Below are 22,264 nucleotides of genomic sequence, written 5' to 3' on the forward strand. Positions count from 1 at the left end.
CACGCCCCCCTAAAACGGCTCGTTCTAACACGCCCCACATATCTACCTCACTATGTGGGAATATTTGCATAATGCCGCCCAAATGTGCACGCAAAGAAAGGCGGCGTGGTTTCAGTAACGCAGTTAGTGTTGAAGCAGCATGTCAGGGAGACGCTGTGTGTTTCTAGGAGAAAGCAAAAGCACTTTATTTGGCCTTCCGGAAGTAGATGCATTTAGGAATCTTTAAGATGACTTACAACAGAACAGCAATGCATTTTATGGACGACCGTTTCGTGAATCTAGGAGAGGAGGGCATTCTGACTTTGCTATGACAATCTGGCGCTTCTGAATCAGCTACTGTTTTGTTATTAGTTTAAGTATTTGCTATTGACTGTTCAAATGCGGAGTTTTGCGCATCGTGTGTGTGTGTGTGTGTGCGTGAAGAAAAGTGTGTTAGATTTACTCACAACTCACCACTGCAAGAAAAAGTGCCAGAAGTTTTGAGAAATTTGAATTGAATTTTATTTTGAACTGAATTGTGATATGTAAACAGAATTAAGAGAAAAAAATTCAGAACTGCAAAATGTAAAAAAAAAAAAAAAATGTTTTACATTTTCTTTTGTGAAATTTTACATAGAATTACTTGTGAGCTAAGAAGTCGCAATCACATTTTTTTAGTAGTAAATATCTTGGAATTCGGAGTTTTTTCTCAAAATTGCAAGTTTATATCTCGCAAATGTAATTTTATAGCTTGCAATTCTGTTTTTTTCTCAGAACGAAATATTTTTGTGGCGTTTTGTCTTCTATGCAATGCACATTTGAATTCTTTAATGTTTTTTTTAAAGCAGATTTCTTTAAGAATCTTCATTTGCAACATCAGTTTAATGTGCATGTTAGCACAGCCTAAAATATAGCTATAAAAACAAAACAGATTTCTTTCTTTCACTAAATTAAACAACATCACCCCACAGATGATCGGTGCTCAGGGTGAACTCAAGGTCAGGTTCACAGGAACGAGGAGCGAGACTTCATCTAAACATAATCATCTTATAAAGCCAGAGCACATAATCAGCTGAGCGGCTGGAGGTCTTGTAATATTTTATTCTGAGTTTAATTGCTCAGGAAAACATGATTTACATCAACACTGGATGAGAGCAGGTATTATATTTAAGAGAAAACCAAATATTTCCTGGGTTGATATTTAATTAAAAAAACAAAACATTTACCTAGATGTGAAACATGAAAAGGGTCCCATAAAAATCTTCAGACCAGATAAAGCATGCCTGGTTTCAATGACTATTTTCTAGACATTTTACTTTAGATACTAGAGCCATGTACACATGACAAGCCCTCTAAAATTACAATTCAAGTATGGAAAAGTCTCTATAGAGTTGAGGAAGCACACTGTCTCAGTGTCTAGCTGTCGGTTTTAGTGCAGTCAAACGCTTTCCACCACTGAGCCAACTTCAGAACTTTCTTACGCTGGTCGTCGAAATTCTCACGTATCGGTTTCCGCCATCGTCTCGGTTCCAGGTCCAGCATCCCGCCCAGGATTTCCTGATGGAGACAGAACAAATCTCAGTCAATATGCTGAGATATTGACTGAGATTTGATCTGCTGAGTGATTTAAAGTGTGATTTTAAAGGGATCATGAACTGAGAAATCAAAATTCCCTTGGTCATTGTTCTATAAAAACATCCTGTAAGTTTCAGAACTCAAAACTTTCTCATTGTTCTAAAAACAGCTTATATTGAAGCCAGTCTGCCAAAACGACCGCTTTTGGAATATTCTACTCTATGATGTAATAGTGTGGATAAACTCTGCCTCCGCAGAAGATGATCAACGCCTGCTTCTACATCGCTGTCTGTTTAGCACCGCCCACTGATTCGCGCATGTAGTGTTTATGAGAGAGGCGCAGGTCTACACAGAAACCAAACGATAAAGATACAGAAGATCCAGACCGCGTCAGTAAGAACACAGTCCTTTGTTCACTTCATTTTACCACAGATTCGTTTACAAACAAGGCACAATTCGACACGGGATTTTCAGAAAGATTAACAAAGGTGATGCTGTTCCGACTATATTGGATCCGACAGTAATGTCGCAACACACGAGTGTGAGTAACTGATCACTATTGCTTTGTCTGTTAAATAGATCGTTTAATATCTACTGAGCATTTATGCGGTTTTAACCATATCACAGCAGCGTCCATCGGTGAGGAGTGTACCTGTCAAACATACACAACTCTTAGCCAATCATAGCAGTGGGCGTTTACTTCTGAGTCTACAATCCGTCACGCCTATTCAAACAGAGCGTTCTGATGAGGGGGGTTTAAAAACAGGACAGAAAATAGCCTATTACTTCTAAACTATGTTTTTTATGTAAAAATAACATTATAAGTGGACCTCTGAGAACACTAGAAAATAAAAAACAGAGGCCGTTCATGACCCCTTAAAAAAAATTAAGTTTTGCTCTGCTTGTTTGTAAAGCTTCACAATAAGACTACTGTCAGACTTACTTTGCCGAAATAGTGTGGGAACTTCTGCTCGTTCTCGATAACGTGCGCAAATCCGCCCTGCAATCCAAAATCCACGGAGAAGTACGGCAACCCGCGAGGAACCTGAGAAAACACGAGCGACGTCAAACACTGAGAGAGAGGAGGAAGAATAAAAGACATCAGGAGAAAACAGAAAAAAACTCACAGCTTGTCTGATGTCTCTGGATGAGAGATCCACAACCTTCTTATTCATGGCCCATTCCTCATCCGACTCCATTATGGCTTTCTGAACACACACACAGTAGATGTTTTTTTTTTTTAATGCTGATCAGTCAGATTTATAGAATTATACAAGTAAAAATCCTATTAATTTTCCTCATTGAGCAAATGGTTTTTAAAATTATAAATGATGCACCAAAATAAAAATATCGAAATGAAAGTTTACTTTTAACTGAGAACCAAGACGGCTAAACGATTGCTGCAGTTGCTACAGTGTTCTGCGTCATTGCTATGCGGTTGCTAAGGTGTTCTGGTTTGTTGCTATGGTGTTGTGGGTGGTTGCCAGGGTGTTGCTATGCTGTTGCTAAGGTGTTTTGAGTGGTTGCCAGGGCATTGCTGTTTGGCTTCTGAAGTGTTGTTGTTATGCAGTTGTTAAGGCATCTTAAGCAGTTACTAGGGCATTGCTATGAAGTTGCTAAGGAGTTCTGGGTGGTTGCCAGGGTGTTTCTAAGGTGTTGTGGCTGGTTGACAAGGCATTGCTGTTTGGCTGCTAAAGTGCTGCTGCTATGCAGTCGCTACAGTGTTTTAAGCAGTTACTTAAACTTCAGTTAAACCCAAGTTGCTAAAGTGTTCTGGGTGGTTGCCAGGGTGTTGCTATGCAATTGTTAAAGTGTTCTATGTGGTTGCCAGGGCATTGCTGTTTGGCTGTTAAAGTGTTCTGTGTTGTAATTTTGATAATGCTAAGATGTTCTGGGTGGTTGCCAGGGTATTGCTAGCTGTTGCTAAGGTATTCTGGGTGGTTGCCAGGGCGTTGCTAAGGTGTTGTGGCTGGTTGACAAGGCATTGCTGTTTGGCTGCTAAAGTGCTGCTGCTATGCAGTCGCTACAGTGTTTTAAGCAGTTACTTAAACTTCAGTTAAACCCAAGTTGCTAAAGTGTTCTGGGTGGTTGCCAGGGTGTTGCTATGCAATTGTTAAAGTGTTCTATGTGGTTGCCAGGGCATTGCTGTTTGGCTGTTAAAGTGTTCTGTGTTGTCGTTTTGATAATGCTAAGATGTTCTGGGTGGTTGCCAGGGTATTGCTATGCTGTTGCTAAGGTGTTCTGGGTGGTTGCCAGGGCGTTGCTAAGGTGTTGTGGCTGGTTGACAAGGCATTGCTGTTTGGCTGCTAAAGTGCTACTGCTATGCAGTCGCTACAGTGTTTTAAGCAGTTACTTAAACTTCAGTTAAACCTAAGTTGCTAAAGTGTTCTGGGTGGTTGCCAGGGTGTTGCTATGCAATTGTTAAAGTGTTCTATGTGGTTGCCAGGGCATTGCTATGCTGTTGATAAGGTGTTCTGGGTGGTTGCCAGGGTGTTTCTAAGGTGTTGTGGCTGGTTGACAAGGCATTGCTGTTTGGCTGCTAAAGTGCTGCTGCTATGCAGTCGCTACAGTGTTTTAAGCAGTTACTTAAACTTCAGTTAAACCTAAGTTGCTAAAGTGTTCTGGGTGGTTGCCAGGGTGTTGCTATGCAATTGTTAAAGTGTTCTATGTGGTTGCCAGGGCATTGCTGTTTGGCTATTAAAGTGTTCTGTGTTGTCGTTTTGTTGTTGCTAAGATGTTCTGGGTGGTTGCCAGGATATTGCTATGCTGTTGCTAAGGTGTTCTGGGTGGTTGCCAGGGAGTTGTTATAGTGTTCTGTGTGGTTGCTATGCCACTGATAAGGTCTTCTAAAACGGTTATGTAAGAGTTTTTTATTAAAATATCCCAAAACCACTAGAACAGTGTTATATATTTTGCTGGCTTGTGTACTACTTACATTATCCCAAATGTTTCGAAGAATGTTTAAATCCAGAGAAATAAGCCATTTTAATTAGTGACACGGAGCGAGTCTATAGTGTCGCCTGCCAATGACGTCATAACCCCTCGATTTCCGTCTTTGTTTTGTAGAAAACATGGAAACACCAAAGACGCTTTAATATGTTGTGCGTTTTAACGACGACCGCACAGAGTAGCATTATAACAGAACTTTCAATTGTATCTTGTATGATAAAACAGCGCTGCTTTACCCCACATACGCACGACCAGAAGCAGCGGAAGTGGTCGACTGTGGCATAATAAAAGCTCCGCTGCTTTACCCCACATACGCACGACCGGAAGCAGCGGAAGTGGTCGACTGTGGCATGATAAAAGCTCCGCTGCTTTCCAGCCGTGTGTCGCGCTTGTTCAGCGCCTCGTTTCGCTTCAGCGGCTTTCAGCGTCACCCTGCTTCATTCTAGTACGTTAATAGATCATTAGCTCATCCATGAACATGATTTCTGCCCGAGTCCCGTCGGATTGCATCGGCTGTGGGGATGAAGACCACAACTCCCATAATTCCACACTCAGTCACTGCTTCATCAAACTACTTGTCTATTTGTTTATTTTGAATACGCGCCCTCTAGTGGCGAAAATGGCATATTGTGCCTTTAAGTAAAAATATAATGAATATGTAACAGTGCATATGTTTATCAAAACGCTCTTCTCAAAATAGCTTTTCTACAAAGATCTATAGGAAAAATTAAGAGGAAAAACACTTTCAGAATCAAGGCCGCTGAAGAACTGGACAGTCACTGCTGTGCTCTATTATGACACCAGTTTGAGGCTGTTTGTTCCAAGTTACCTTAAAGTAAATGGGTGCCATGTCTCCGAGCTCTCTGGGCAGTGGCACACACTCGTACACCATGTGCAGGTGCCTCTTCGGATTCATATGAGTCTCCAAAAACACACAGTCCAACTCCTGAGACTCGAACATGCGGACCAGAGCCCGTCTGAACATCTAAGAAAGTGAGAGAGAGAGAGAGAGAGGGCGCATTAGTAGTCATTCATTTAATCCATTAATCAGCTAATCAAATGTTTATATTCATGTTATTACTTAAATAATGTGAGTGGGTTGGAGACAACATGGCAGAAAGTGCATCCTGATAGTCTTTTATTTGTGTTTTATTGGAGTTCTGGGTGGTTGTTAGGGAGTTGCTAAGGCGTTCTGGGGGTTGATAGGGAGATTGTTCTGGGTGGTTGCAAGGGAGTTTGTTCTGGGTTGTTGTTAGGGAGTTGCTTAGGTGTTCTGGGTGGTTGCTAGGGAGTTGCTAAGGTGTTCTGGGTGGTTGCTAGGGAGTTGCTAAGATGTTCTGGGTGGTTACTATCGAGTTTGTACTGGGTGGTTACTAGGGGTTGCTAAGGTGTTCTAGGTGGTAGCCAGGGAGTTGTTTAGGTGTTCAGGGTGGTTCCTTATGCATTATTCATGCCTGTAGCACAAACGAATAAGTATACATACATCAGCACATGTTTGCAACGTTTGTACCTGTATTTCACTCCAGATGTCCTCATCCAGACCCGTGGCCGCTGTGTGATGCTGGATAGGGACGATCAAACAGTGACCTTCGGTCAGAGACACACTGTTCGGCAGACACAAGTACACCTGTGCAAAAGAAAACACACTCGTCATGTGATTAATGAGGACAGCGCACTAAAATCTCGAGCTCGTCCCGCAGTCCGTCTCCTGTCATCTCAAACATACATGGACGAACTGAGCATCAGGAGGAATCCTCTTTAAGTGCACAACACCCGAAACGGCCAGACTGCTGCTGGAGAGATCAGGATTATTTTGCCACAGATATACAGTGTTTCTAACAGCATGAGACGAAATGCTATTTAAAGCAAATTAGTCTGTGAACGTGTGTGTGTGTCCCAAATGGTTGCCAGGGCATTACTGTTTTACTGATAAGTTGTTTTGGGTTGTTGCCATGCAGTTGCTAAGGTGCTCTAAGCAGTGCCTAGGACATTCCTATGAGGCTGCTAAGGTGTTCTAGATGGTTACCAGGGCGTTGCTATGCCATTGCTAAGGTGTTTTGGGTGTTTGCCAGGGCATTGCTATGTTTTTTAGGTTGTTGCTATGCATTTGCTTAGGTGTTTTAAGTGGTTAGTGGGGTAGGGCATTGCTATGAGATAGCCAAGGTGTTCTGGGTGGTTACTGGAAAATTGCTATAAGATTGTTAAGGTGTTCAAGGTTGTTGCTATGAGGTTGCTAAGGTGTTCTAGGTGGATTCCAGGGCATTGCTATGGTGTTCTGGGTGGTTGCTAGGCAGTTGCTAAAGTCTTCAAAGAAGTTACTACAGCACTGCAATAAGGTTGATAAGGTGCTGTGGGTTGTTGCTATAAGGTTGCTATGGTGTTGTTGGTGGTTGCCAGGGTGTTGCTATGCAGTTGCTAAGGTGTTCTAAGCTGTTAATGGGATATTACTGTAAGGTTACTAAGGTGTTTTGGATGGTTTCCTGGGCATTGCTATGGCGTTCTGGGTTGTTGCTAGGCAGATGATAAGGTCTTCTAAGCAGATACTAGTGCATTGTTTTAAGGTTGCTAGGGTGTTTGCCAGAGTGTTGCTATGTGGTTGCTAAGGTGTTCTGGGTTGTTGCTATGCAGTTGCTAAGGTGTTCTAAGTGGTAAGTGGGATAGGGCTTTGCTATGAGATTGCTAAGGTGTTTTGAGTGGTTGCCAGGGCATTGCTGTGTGGTTGCCAGGGCGTAGCTATGGAGTTTAGGGTTGTTGCTATGCAGCTGCTAAGGTGTTCTAAGTGGTTAGTAGGCTAGGCTATTGCTATGCTTTGCAAAGGTGCTCTAGGCTGTTGCTATGCAATTGGTAAGGTGTTCTGGGTGGTTGACAGGGTGTTACTATGGTGTTTTGGGTTGTTGCTATGCAGTTGCTAAGGTGTTCTGAGTGGTTACTGGGACATTACTGTAGGTTACTAAGAGCTACTGATTGCCAGAGCGTTGCTATGGTGTTCTGGGTGGTTGCTAGGAAGATGATAAGGTCCTATAAGTGGTTACTGGTGCATTGTTATAAGGTTGCTAGCGTGTTTGCCAGAATGTTGCTATGTGGTTGCTTGCTAGTGTGTTCTGGGTTGTTGCTATGCAGTTGCTAAGGTGTTCTAAGTGGTAACTACGACATTGCTATGAGGTTGCTAAGTGGTTGCCAGGGAGTTGCTATGCAGTTACTAAGGTGAAATGATGACAAATATATTTTAGTATGATTTTCTCGCAATAATTTACATTTATATGTAAACTGATATCAAACTTGATTCTTTAAAAACGAATTGATTCTAAAAAAAATAATATATCATGCCTTGTTTCCGACAGCGGCGATCAGATGTTTGGGCAGTTCAGGGCTATCAAAGCAGTGTCTACATTTCTCCATCTGTCCAGCTAACCGCCGCGTCTCCTGCACCGCTTTGTTCCTCTGCCGCTCTTCGTCTCGATCCGATCTTTCCCTCTGAGCCGCGCTGGACACAAACATGTCATCCAGCGTGTAGTTATCGCCGTCTGTCCTCCCCATCATCTGCAAAACATACAAATCCAGTAAAAACAAACACACAGAGTTCTGTTTGCATGCAGACTTTTATCAGTCACTTTATCTTGCATGTCTGTGAGTTTTATCTTGATTTAAGAGCTGAAAGCAGTTCAGGACAGAGGAATGAGAATCGTTTTACGAGTCTAGTAACTCATGCGCCAAAACAGGGGTTTGAAAGTTGATGAAAAGCTAGTAATTAGTTATATTGAATGTGAAACTAAAATACATGAATAAATGAGGCTGTATGATAATCCACTGTATTCAGTGCCTCAGTTCAAAGTAAATGCAGCTTTTTACTATGCCGCATTTGGGACGCAATAAGCGGTAAGTTTACTTTATTTACACATTTGCATAATTTCCAAAATTGTTCCGGACAAAAGTTTACAGCATTTCACCAATGTTGGGACAAAATAAAAGCTTGTGGATTTGAACATTTGCAAGTGAAAACTGTAAGACATAAATATTAATTTTGTAATCTGTAATAATTATTATAATTATTATCAAAAACTAATTTTTCACTGGATTTTGTACTAATAAGTTAACTTTTTATAGTAATAGATATACAGATAATAAAAAAAGTTTTTGTCTTCATTTTTAGAATTGGACTTAATAATAGTAATGATAATAATAGAATAAATGCAATATAACAATAGAAATAATAATACAATTTGATAATAAAAATAACAATCTCATAATGGAAAGGAAAGGACGTGATGTGTGGCCAAGTATGGACCAAACACAGTGTAATATTCATTATTATTTATTATTAATAATAGTAAAATGAACGAATGAATAAGTAAACAGATACATAAATAACCAAATAAATAAATAAATAAATATCGAACACCTGTGTCAATGTGGACTGAGACACTATCACAACTAAAAACTGCCTCAGCTGACAAATCCCTACCACTCTTATACTTCACTATTAAGAAAAGTATGTACTAGTAATTGTGTAAAAAATAATCCAAGTACTAGTATAAGTCCAAAATACTTTGGAAATAGTACACTATATTGGAAGCCTTACTTACTATGATTTAAGGCACCCTGATTATTATCTTGTATACTATACAGGAGTGATAATACGCAGATTAGGAAGAAGCCATGCACTTCTGAGAGAGAAACAGAGGTCAGGTGATCTGATTGGGCGGCAGGTGGCCATATGATCTGACTGAGGGTCAGGTGCGGATTCACTGCTGATTGCTGGCAAACCTGCGGGTCATTATCTGGAGCAGAATCCAGAAAGCAGTAGCAGATGCTACCGGGCCGCAGAGATTACGCTAACAGAGCATGTATGTTTCTCTCCAACACACGCAAGAGCGAGAGAGCTTTAACGCTGTGCTACAACAAGCAGACAAAGAGGCAATGTATCCGTAGCAACGGGTGATCTGTGTGGGAGGCGTGTCTGTTCACGCTGGCATGTTTGATTGACAGATGGAGAGGTGAGAGTGAGAGTGTTGGAGAGTCTGACTGCACTTTCAATTCTGAGTTTATGCTCTGCTTTTATGCTTTCTGACTCCAGCTAATGCAAATAAAAACCTAGACAGAGCAGAGATTTTAAGGATAGTTTGTGTGCAGGTCTGTGGTTGGCCGACAGCTGTCTGGATTACATATACCAATCTAACAACTAGATTTGCATTTTCAGTTTCATTTAAATGCAGGTTTTGGCACATCTTGGTTACGGTCGACTGCTTAAGAATATACACAAGAATCAACACATAACACATGACTGTGTCTGCACTGTAAAAGTGGCTATTAAGAGTTAAATAGATGCAAGGAATAAAAAAAATCAGTTTGCAATAAAATTACTAAGATTATTTTTTACCAATCAAAATATTACAATAACATCATCATTGCTGGGATTACATTCTATTTATTTGAACCAAAGGGAGAGTTTTACATTTTAATCATATTTTTATGATTTTATGAAAAAATAATAAAATATAATTATCAAAATTAAAATATAAATTATTTAATCAAATAAATAAATAATGAATCAACAAATTTGCAAATATTACAATAACAAATATTACATTGTATTACTGTGAACCAAAGGAGAATTTCATACTTGAATCATACATTTAAATTGATTTCACATCTGAATTTAAAGTAATCAAATAAATTAATTAAAGAATCAAATGGAGATTTAATTTTTTTCATATTTTTAAATGTATTTAATTAAAACAAATTATTATTAAAAGTCACATTAATTAAATAATTAGAAATCAAATATATGTATTAATTCATTAAATAAATAATAAATAAATAAATAAATAATAAAAAATAAGGTAACATTTTACAATAAGCTTTGATTTGTTAACATGTTAACTGAATTGATAACATTAGTTAATTTGAACTAACAATGAACAATACTTGTAAAGCACTTATTAATTTTAGTTAGTGTTTCTTTTTTACTTTTATTAGTATATTATTACAATTCAAAAGTCACATCTGTTAGTATTATGTAATGGAGCTGAATTAACAATGAACATCTGCATTAGATTTATTAACTAACATTAAAAAGATGACTAAATACTGTAACATGTATTGCTCATCGTAATGAACAATACTTGTAAAGCACTTATTAATTTTAGTTAGTGTTTCTTTTTTACTTTTATTAGTATATTATTACAATTCAAAAGTCACATCTGTTAGTATTATGTAATGGAGCTGAATTAACAATGAACATCTGTATTAGATTTATTAACTAACATTAAAAAGATGACTAAATACTGTAACATGTATTGCTCATCGTTAGTAAATTTTAGTGAATGCAAGTGCAAATATTTCAATGACATAATTCGCTGTCAGTTAGATTCTGAATAGCGAACATTCTATAAATGTGACGTCAACATTCTAAAAATTCTCTACAAAAGTTTGAAAGGAGTCGAACGTTCCGCAGTTCAGCTGAAATGAATGCAATACGACGCAGCCTTACATGCACTGCAATTACACAAACACACACAAGACCAGACACAGCTACTGGTCAATTTGGTGAAATAAATATATTAATAACACTTTTAGCTGCTATGCCATGGTAACTTGGCAGAGAGAGACGGAGAGAGATGTGCCGCTAAAATGTGCAAATGTTTGTCACTTTTATATTTCTGGTCTCCATGGCGACCGTGACGTCTTTTGAATAGCGAACATTCTATAAATGTGACGTCAACATTCTAAAAATTCTCTACAAAAGTTTGAAAGGAGTCGAACGTTCCGCAGTTCAGCTGAAATGAATGCAATACGACGCAGCCTTACATGCACTGCAATTACACAAACACACACAGCTACTGGTCAATTTGGTGAAATAAATATATTAATAACACTTTTAGCTGCTATGCCATGGTAACTTGGCAGAGAGAGACGGAGAGAGATGTGCCGCTAAAATGTGCAAATGTTTGTCACTTTTATATTTCTGGTCTCCATGGCGACCGTGACGTCTTAGTTTATTATAACGGATTTTAGTAGCCCTGCCCGGGTTTAAAATCAGAGAAACACTAAATCACATTGCAGTCAGAGAGGAGGACAGACTGAGAGATTGATCACACCGCCACCATCTGCTGATGCCTGTCTGTCTTACGAGCATAGACGAGCTCAGACAAATATACAACCACAGGCTGTCTGTGCACAAACTCAGGCCTGATATATTAAAGCAGCCGAATATTTCTATACGTCACACATTTTATTTTTTTTAACAACAGACTTAAAAATGACGTGCTCTAATGTCTTCAGGCTAATAATAGCAATTACATTGCTGCTCATTTGCATAAAGCTAAAAAAAGCATCAGCACTCTCATTGAAAATAACACAGTCAGTAGGCGCGTTTCCATTACCCTTCAAATTGCGCAAATTGAAATTGCGAATTGAAAATACGCCTAATGGAAACGCGTCAATTTCGCAAAAACGGCCATATATTGCAAAAAAGTTTTTACGCTTGCATGAGGTGGTTTTTCAGGCAATGCGAAAAAGGATTAATTCGCAAAACTGCAATGGAAACGGCTTTTTCGCATTTACAGGTCACATGGCGTATGTAAAAAGTCATATGATCATTCTTCAATGTACTATAACCTCCAAGAAGTACTTCATAAGTGGCCGCGCTCCAGTATAAGGGGCTTTCCCTACTATTAATACTTAGACAATTTACACTGCACACGTCTGCGGTGCAGTGTGGCTCTGATACGGTCACTGAAGCTGATTACGGCCACTCAATGCTTGTGTTTATGTTTTATACAGTCAATGGTTTATTCCAGCCGTGCCACGCACGTTTCTGAAGCGGCTCTCTTTGCTGCTTCTGTAAAGATACATGCATAAGCCTCCTTTGAATAAATATAGCCAAAATCCGTCAAAATCCCACCAAAATCCGTTGCCATGACTTATCGTGAGAGGCAAAAGGTTACGTTTTAGCCGCATAACATTGGTTAACGGAAACGCCGTCATTTCGCAATACTTTTTTATCGATATTCAGAAAATATCGCCAAAGTTTTGCGCAAATCTGTAATGGAAACAATGGTGTTATTTTAGTAACACTGAGATTCCATTATAGTTTTCGCTAATATTTTGAATTTGATTTTTCATTTTTTATTTCCCATTTTCATTTGAATATCAATTAACGTTTTAGTCATTTTGTTGTGTAATTTTTAGTTCGTTTTTTTATATCTCTATATACTTTGTTTTTTTTTCAGTTGTAGTTTTAGTTATTTTAACACATTAAATTAAACAAAAAAGTGTAAGCTTTTTATAATATTATATTTTATTTAGTTTATTTTATTTCAATCAGTGTTATTTTGTATCATTAAGATATTATTATAGTTTTTATTAATATTTTGAATCAGTTTTTTATTTTTCCTATATGTTTTTGTTTGTAGCTTTTATTAATTTATATCTATATAGTTTTTATTAATTTATTAATATTTCGGTTTTAGTTATTTTCAAGTTAAACTAAATTAAAATGAGAAATGTTACATCGGCAACTTACTGAAATAAAGCGTTTTCATATTTTATTCCAGTTAATGTTTATTTTATGTCAAGAAACTTTTTTATTTATTTATTTTAGATTTAGTTAACTATAATAATAACAACCCTGAATTCAAGTAATGAAATATTTGATAGTTTTAGTAAACCATAATAACCCAACCCTGAATCCTGAATTAAATCTTTGTGAACACCCTTTAGAAACACACACACTACTTATTGCAGTTTTCTGCTGATTGGCTAAACTCCACACAGTCATTTATCAGTGTTTGGTGTGTAAAGAGTCTGTAAAGGAGACTGACGCTCACCTTGGCCGCCATGCGCGAGTAAAGAGCGTTCTGATCTTCAGCAGAGCTCATCTTCTCCCGTCTGACCATCTCTTGCAGATCCATACCATCATCATCCTTAAAATAGCGCACACGCTCACCATCCTGGTGCGTCTCGATCTACAAATCACGGAAGAGGAGAAAACGGGAGTTGTAGTTTAACAGGCTACAAGTTAATATTAATTAGAAGTAAACTCCAATCAAATTACCATATTTAGCAAAATCACATCATGTCAAGAGTAAAAGTTCAGTTACTTAAAATACAACTAAAACTATTAAAAATATTTTTGTTATTTGAAATAAAGCTGAAATAAAATATGAATATTAGATTAAATAAAAAATTAATGAAAATTATGAAAATTAAAATAATGCCTTAGCAACTAACTGAACTGAAATTACTAAGAGGACATAAATAAACCCTAAAAACCCTAACCCTAACTGAACAAAAAAAACTTAATAAATTAAACCTAAATAGCCATACTTTAAGAAAAGAATAAAAACAACTAAAAATGACAAATGCACAAAACAAAATAACTAAAATCAAAATGAAAATATAAAAATAACAAAGCAACAGTGTGTTTTAGTGTTGATGAGATACTAGTATGTTCTTTTAATATTTTGAATTCGTTTTTAATTGTATTTTTGCACTGACATTTTCATTTTAAATTTTTTGTGCGTTTTTGTCATTTTTAGTAGTTACTATTTTTTTAACGTCTATATAGTTTTGAATCTTTATTTCAGTTTTGATTTTAGTTATTTTAATATATCAAGTTAAACAAAATGAGAAATATTATAATTTATTTTAGTTAATGTTAATATTATTTCAAGCAACAATTTTTTTTTTTTATGGTTTTAGTTTTAGGTAGCTATAACAACACTTCAAAGCTGTGTGTCTCACTGCTTTCCGCTTCCTCCGTCCTCCTCTAGGCTCCTGTGGTTGGGACGGGGCTTTGACCGGCCAGGCTCGTCCCATTGGGTCAGTCCTGAACAGCACCACGTCCTTTTCAGAGTCTGTTGCTGCAGAAACCGGTTTGTTCTGGGCTTTTCTTTGAGCTCGGTTCTCTTTGGCTCGACGGGCCGCTTGCATCTGAGCCTTCAGATTTTCCACCAGCGCCTGTGATTATTCACACACAATCAAAACATCCCATCAGTATCAGAGTCTACTTCTAGCACATGAAGACCGTGAGCCCTAGTGAGCTTCCTATTAAGAAAGCATTTTAGTGCATTATGTCTAGGTCACATGGTTTCCAGGAGAGTTTTAATGAGCTCACCGTGTTTCCCATGAGTTCTGCCTTGACCAGTTTGGCTCCCAGTTTATTCATCTCTTCATCCGTCAGGATCACCTCTTCCTCCTCCTCTTCCTCGCTCTCTGAACTGGTAGATTGACAAACCCAATCAGTTTTAGCATAAGTAACGTTCACAGAAGTGTAAAATAAGTTCAAAAACTTGTATAGAATAAATAAATTTCCCTGACTTGATGACATTTCCAATGAATCATTTGTGATTACTGGATACAAATTTCTAAAAGTCATTTTGTATTTATGTTTATATTTACATTGTAATATTTTATATATTTTAAATGTAAATATATTAATTGCAAAATAATATATTTTGATGTATTATAAAAATACTTAATGTTTTAATATATTTTTATGATATATATATATATATATATATATGTACTTAATTCATAACACTTTACAATACGGTTCCATTAGTTAACATTGGTTAATAATAAGTTAAGTAACATTAACTGATAATGAGCAATACATTTGTTACAGTATTTATTCATCTTTGTCGAGTTATTAAAAATACAGCTGTTTATTGTTAATTCATATCAGCTCATGTCCATTAAAGAATATTAACAGATACAACTTTTGATTTTAAAAATGTATTAGTAAATGTTGGAATTACCATTAATTAAGATTAATAAATTATGATATATCATGATATTTAACTCTCTCTCTCTCTATATATATATATACAATTTAAAAAATATAAATTACATATAAATGACATTAATATTTTATTCAGATACATTTATATATTAATATATGTTATAATATTATATTAAAATATATTTAATAATACACTATTCAAATATATTATTTTGCAATAAATGTAAATATATTTGTGCAATTCTTTTGCAATAAATGTAAAATATATTAATTTATTAGTTTATATATTAATATACAACATATTACAATATATTAAATTAATATATTCAAATGTTATTTTGCAATAAATGTAAAATGTATTGTATTTTATATGTACAATCAATAACTATAAATCAATCATTTCATATTATGCTGGGGTTTTTTATGTGATTGTCATTCAAGGGAGTTTTTTTTTTATTTTTTATTTTAAGTCAAAATCTGTAATGTTTGATTCAAAAGTCTGATTTATTTCAGAGCATATCTGTATGGAGAATTGCAAAACATTTTTCTACAAAAAGCTCTGCTACAGAATATGAAGCTCCGCAAAGTACGATTTTCTATTTTAGATGAGTTACGATCTTGCTGTCTAAACGGAATGTGACTAGAGAGAGAAACTGGACAGTGTGAAATAATACGACAACATCATCACATGTTGCATCACATGTCCTTATTGGTTGCACAACAGCAATGATTCGTTCAGTTTCATGAACAAATGACTATTATAAGCTAGTTCTTTAAGTATGAATCAAATTAAGAAACACTGCCATGCACAAACTGTGAACAATCGCAGAAGGGAAGCAACTTTACAGTGTGTTGAAGCACAGAGAGATGCTATTGTTTACCACTGCTGTGTGTGTGTGTGTGTGTGTTCACCCCGTATCTTTCCGCCACCACGCTCTCCAGACTGCGCTGTTCTCTGTCGGCCTGCTCTTTCATCCTCTGATATGACTTCCTGAGCCAGCTCACCCCTCCATCATTCACCACTCCAGCTCAGACAGAGAGAAATCAGTGTAAAACATCTGTCAAATAAACACTTCCCGCTCGGCCTGTACAGAGCTCAGATAAGAGCTGCGCTGTCATCTTAACGTCAATGCCAAATGCCATTTTAACTCCTCATCCTAACCATGTGACAAGTGAAACAGTATATTTAAATGACAAAGAGAAAATGCATCGAATGAATCATGAAAAATGAAAAAGGACGAGAGCAGCTCATTGGCTTTAAACTCTCTCTACAAGAGCATGGGTTACAAAATGAATAGATCCACATAGTCCAACTTTTAAAGTCTGGTTAAAATTGCAGCTCATTTTTTGCCACAAACAGCCAATTTAGCTTTTCAGAAGGTTATTTGACCAACATGTAAATGCTAATTTGTCTTTTTTTACATTTAGGGGTGAATAACATGAATTTTTATTAATTTTATTAATTAACTCTGAGAGAAGATGGGTTTTATGGCCCATGTTAATTTGATATGACATTACAAAGACCTGAATACATTCTCAACATTCTGCACATGAAATATAAATCAACAGGAGACAAAAACTGTTGTTCATTGCAAGTGTTTGCAACACAAATGTTTGTGGACACTTTGCGAAAGATGCAAATGTCTAGACAAATGCAGTTTCTGCAAAGGTAAAAAGCATTGTGAAATGCTAGAACACTGTGAAATCTGTTATTATTATTATATTATTACAAATACTAAATAACATATATTATATAGGACAATTTACCATTTTACAGAATAGAATTTAAACTTTTTGAAGTAATAATAATACTATATATATATTTATATTAATAATTGTTCCCATTCCATTTGATATTTTCACAAGTTCCATGTTTTGTTTGAATTTTTCTAGATTCCGTTTCTAATTTATTTATTTGATCCACTTTTTAACTCAGCATCAAGGCTATTTCATGGCGATCTCAGAATAAATTACACATGGTATACAATTAACAAAAAGTAATTCCCTTTCAAATGGTTTATTTAAATTTTAACAATCTAAAATGATGTCTAATCAACTGACTTCATAAAAATGAAGGATGTGAAGAATAATAACACAAAAAAATGCCAAAGGACAGTTGAACTGCTCTACACTGTTTACATTGATGTATTTTACCATTTTCACTCAGAAATTGCTAATAAATTTCACAAATAACTACAAGAGCGACAAGTAACAATGAATTAAACATGGAATTTTGAAGCAGAGAGACCAATAAAGAAGTTTTGTGTAAAAAGTACTCCAATAATTTTCGAAAAATCATTTTTTTTTTTTTTTACAGGATTTCACACAAACTGTATCGCCTACAGCAGCTGAGACAAAAGGTAATCTTTCGGAGTCTGGCCGTGTCGGATCATCACACTTGGTTTTGGCGTTTACCTTTTTTAACTGCAGTACTGGAGGTGTCCTCCTGGGGCAGACCACTTCCTCCGTCCTTCCAGTAAGGGTTCAACTCTAACCTGAGAAGACCAGCCTGAGAGAAAGAGAGAGACACACAAGATAAACACAAAAACATACACTACAAAAGTGCTTATTTTAACACTTGGTTGCATGGTCTGAACCCAAGTTTAACAGGTGTTTGCATCAAGGAGAAGATAATTCAATGAAAATAATGTAAATTATGACACACAAACTTTCAACCAGTACTGAACGGAGGTATTTCTCAGCATTCTGCACATGAAATATAAACCAATGAAATTTGTATTGTTCATTGCAAGCATTCACTACACAAACTGCCGATGCTCACAGAAGCAATTTCTGCAGAGATGCACATTATGCTAAAATAGGTCAATTATGTGTTAATAATAGCAGTTCAGTTTCTTTAAGTGAAGTGACATGTGACATGTGGCCAAGTATGGTGACCCATACTCAGAATTAGTGCTCTGCATTTATCCCATCCAAAGTGCACACACACAGCAGTGAACACACACACACACCGTGAACACACACCCGGAGCAGTGGGCAGCCATTTATGCTGCGGCGCCCGGGGAGCAGTTGGGGGTTCGGTGCCTTGCTCAAGGGCACCTCAGTCGTGCTATTGAAGGTGGGCGAGAGCGCTGTACATTCACTCCCCCCACCTACAATCCCTGTCGGTACAAGACCATTAGGCCACGACTTATACCAGCATTCAATGTTATTTTCAAGGTGAAAAACATGTTAAAACGTTAAAAAATATATATGTTTAACGTCCAATCTGTTAAAATCAAAACTATTTACATTTGACTGCTTTTGTTATTGGGATAAAATATGAAAATTCTTCATGTGTGATAGATTTTTATTGATATTTTTGAAAGCGGCATGCTCATTAGGAAAAATTATTCCTTTTTTGTAATCAGCAGAATTTTTTTTAAGATGCACGGCTGTGTCATTAAACTGAGAAGAACATCTTTTAATTTCACAGATTAGAACAGACTGCTTTAACACCAATTACAAATGGCACTGCCGTCTTCAAGAACCTTCATGTTGTTTGGAGACACAAACGTCGCTCACCTGTTCGATAGACTCTGCTTTCTGTCTTTCCGCCTCTTTCTCTGCTTCTTTCTGCGCTCGTCTCTCTGCCTGAGAGGTCGTCTTCATCGCCAGGAAGTCAAAGGTCATCCATTCGTCTCTCTAGGAATAGTCAAACAGACAGAGGCTACAAAAAACAAGAATATTCTTCATCGTAGTGGGCGTTTTGGAAAATCTGGTCATAAATGAGAGGCATCGCTGGTAAAAAAAAAAAAAAAAAAATTATGTCATTCTATTTTGACCCACAAGCAATAAAGAACTATTCTAAAGGACAGAAAAGCATTTGTGTGCATCTCGGCCCATTCGTGTAAAATTGAACCTTTCGCATCTTCGTCACATTGCTAGAAGCGCACACATAGCATCAGCCCTCGCTGAAAATGAATGACTTCTGGTGGCTTTGAAAATGGATGTCAGTGTGAACGCCCTCACGGCTCAGAGAGAGCTCTTCAATTCAACTAATAACAGTATTGAAGTTTCCACAAGTGGCTTTACTGTGTAGGACAACAATCACCCACTCTGACACACACACACACACACACACTCTCTCTCGCTCTCTCATAGTCTCAATGTCTTTCTGAAGACTGTGATTACGGACCACAGCAAGGAGAGTAATCGGATCACATTAAACTGCTGTATGACAAACCGCCTCCATTAATTCTGGAGAACACAAAACAGACTTATGCATGTCAGGTACTAGTAAGTATAAATCTGTTCTCACTAAGAGCGAAATAATATTACTGAGATTTTGGGGATATTGGGAGAGAGAGTTTCTTGATCTTATATTGGGGCCCATTTCAGATAACCAACAAAACTCACTCAGCAACACTAGAGTAGGATCTTACTCGGTTAGCACTGGCTGAGCTGACAGTGGGCGTGGCATCATGCTCCACCTTCCATGCCTTGTCTCCGCCCCCTGACGGAGCCGGGGCATCCACCCACTCGTCCTCTGAGTCCTGAAAAGAAACAAAGATTGGCACTTAAACTAATGGTTCACCCATTTGCTCAGCAATGGATGCTCTGCAGTGAATGGGTGCCGCCAGAATGAGAGTCCAAACAGCTGATAAAAACATCACAATAATCCACAAGTAATCATCAGTTAACATCTTGAGAAGACAAAAGCTGGATGAAGCATTATTATGGGTTTTGGCCAGAAGCAACGGTTTAAAGTTAAAACGTTTTAATGATGGATTTGTTTCAGCTTTTGTCTTTTCCAGATGTTAACTGATGGACTGGAGGGGTGTGGATTATTGTGGTGTTTTTATCAGCTGTTTGGACTCTCATTCTGACGGCACCCATTCACTGCAGAGCATCCATTGCTGAGCAAGTGAAAATGCTAAATTTCTCCAAATCTGATGAAGAAATAAACTCATCTACATCTTGGATGGGTGAGTAATATTTCAGCAAATTTTCACTTTTGGGTGAACTATTCCTTTAATGTGATTAAAAGGGCTAAACGTAACGTGAAAACCCAATAAAATAAAACCCAAAACACCCAGCTACATACTTCAGAGTTGTCACAAGATGCATCTTCCTCATCTTTTGTCTCTTTCTTGGCTTTCTTCTTCTTCTCTTTCTTACTCTTTTTTGCTTTCTTCTCTTTTTTCTTTTTCTTGTTTTTCACTGTATGCTCCTGTGTGCAAAAAACAAGCACAAAATATGAATCCAGTGTGAAGAGAGATGAAAGACCCAAGGCGGGGTGCACCACGTCTTGTTAAAGATAACATGAAGTAGCTTTCATAGCATTTTAATTTCTACAGTATGATTTCTGAAGGATCATGTGACACTGAAGACTGGAGTAATGAAGCTGAAAATTCAGCTTTGCATCATCGAAAAAAATTACAATTTACAATATATTAAAATAAACAATAGTTATTTTAAATTGTAATAATATTTCACAATATTACTGTTTTTACGGTATTTTTATCAAATAAATGCATCCTTGTTGAGCAGAAGAGATAAGTTACATTATGATTCATCTACTTGATACATACTATATCGTATAGAGATAATTTTGTTTCTAAAACAATTGGTATTTTGGACACGTATTTGGTCGATTTAATGCTAATATAACATTGCATTTTATAACAGGATATGAAAGCTAGTGTCATTTATTTTAGTAAAGCCTACAAATCTTGCCACATTAATCGCTTGTTTTGTTTACTGTGTGGAGACGTGCTGATATGGCGTTTGGTCTCGTTCTGTATCACGCATCTTGTCAGTGTCTGCGCTTGCTTGGCCATTTGTTGTGGAGAAAATAAGGAAAGTGTGTCCTGCTGAATTAATTTAGTATTTTAAATTATTTACGGGTATAAAAAAGCTTAGTTTACCGAGACAGCCATCGCGTGAAGGCCTCCTCGTGTGAAGACAGAAGAGCGTAAAGACCATCGACTCCACCGGGCAGATGAGAAGTAGAGAAGTATCGCTTTTTATTTCTCCTCTTTCCTACTACTTGTTTCGCTTCCGTTTCAGTTTTTATAACCATTTCTTACTAAGTTTAGCATGTGTGTTTGGCAATGTTATATTTTAGGATTACTGATAAACTACTGTCGTTTGATTTGTATCATTTGTATTTGTTATTTATTTTTATTTTAGTTACATTGTCTGAATTTATCATGTCTGTATAGGTCTTTTATTAAGTTTAGTTTTTATTTAATTTGAGTTATTTTAATACTTCAACAAACTAAATGGAAATGAAATATATATTGAATTTATAAATGTGTATGTACATATACAGTATATATGTATGTGTGTGTGTGTGTGGCTGTACATACACGTGTAGCTGTTTGGCTTAGTGTTATGTTAGAATCATTATTATATTCATACCTATTGTTCGTTATTTTGAATTGTTTTTAGCTTCATTTTTTTGTTTTTCGTTTTAATACTACAATTGATTGCTTCTGTTGTCCTCATTTGTAAGTCGCTTTGGATAAAAGCGTCTAATAAATGACTAAATAAATAAAAAAATTGTAATAACGTTATATTACTTTTATATAATGGAATATATTTACATAATAAATACATCGAAATAAACAACAAATATTGACAAACGACATATAAAGACGTTCAAAACACGCTTTAGGACATTTCGAAACACAAAAATGACACGATAAAGACATAAACTCGTAACGTTACGTTATATTCATGAAATTTGAATGTAAACAAAGCTGTCAAATGCAGCATTCGCTTCTTACTCTGGTAGCTTTTCGAGTCTTATTCTGACTGAATATTAGTTTAAAGTGTTTCTTGGTGTTACCTGTTGTAAAACGAGCTCTCTTTCTTCCCTTTTGGCCTCTTTTCTAGATTTAATGCTGTTTGCGCTCTCAAAACTCCCACCGTACGCTGCCATGATGCTGCCGCAAACGCGCTCCAACTGTCGCAAACATCAACTTCGATGCTACTTCGCCTGTTGCCCTCCAGGGGGCGCTGGATGCTGCTGAACCCCATTGAGACGCATTGAAACCTCGGGACGTTTTT

At 36.8% G+C, this 22,264-nt stretch overlaps 1 protein-coding gene across 1 annotated transcript; it reads right to left on the minus strand.

Moving 5' to 3' along the window:
* Positions 1-776: 776 nt before the first annotated feature.
* On the minus strand, positions 777-22,218 carry LOC107560834 (CWF19-like protein 2). The gene is made up of 15 exons (XM_016245103.1): positions 22,034-22,218; positions 20,295-20,497; positions 19,633-19,743; positions 18,773-18,892; positions 17,663-17,756; positions 16,129-16,275; positions 14,621-14,856; positions 14,248-14,463; positions 13,332-13,469; positions 7,831-8,043; positions 6,014-6,130; positions 5,333-5,488; positions 2,682-2,762; positions 2,498-2,599; positions 777-1,536 (listed from the first exon to the last, which is right to left on the minus strand). The coding sequence occupies exons 1-15, from the start codon at positions 22,134-22,136 to the stop codon at positions 1,396-1,398; spliced, it is 2,178 nt and encodes a 725-aa protein (XP_016100589.1). The 5' UTR covers positions 22,137-22,218; the 3' UTR covers positions 777-1,395.
* Positions 22,219-22,264: the final 46 nt, after the last annotated feature.

This window comes from Sinocyclocheilus grahami, unplaced genomic scaffold, assembly GCF_001515645.1.
Source record: "Sinocyclocheilus grahami isolate Dianchi unplaced genomic scaffold, SAMN03320097.WGS_v1.1 scaffold746.1, whole genome shotgun sequence".
NCBI classification, from domain to species: Eukaryota; Metazoa; Chordata; class Actinopteri; order Cypriniformes; family Cyprinidae; genus Sinocyclocheilus; species Sinocyclocheilus grahami.

Coding starts and splice junctions, on each gene's coding strand:
- LOC107560834 (XM_016245103.1), bottom strand. CDS start 22,136: ATGGCAGCGTACGGTGGGAGTTTTGAGAGCGCAAACAGCATTAAATCT. Junction 5,489..6,013: donor ACATCTGGAGTGAAATACAG/GTACAAACGTTG, acceptor TCACTTTCTTAG/ATGTTCAGACGGGCTCTGGT. Junction 1,537..2,497: donor TCCCACACTATTTCGGCAAA/GTAAGTCTGACA, acceptor TGTCTCCATCAG/GAAATCCTGGGCGGGATGCT.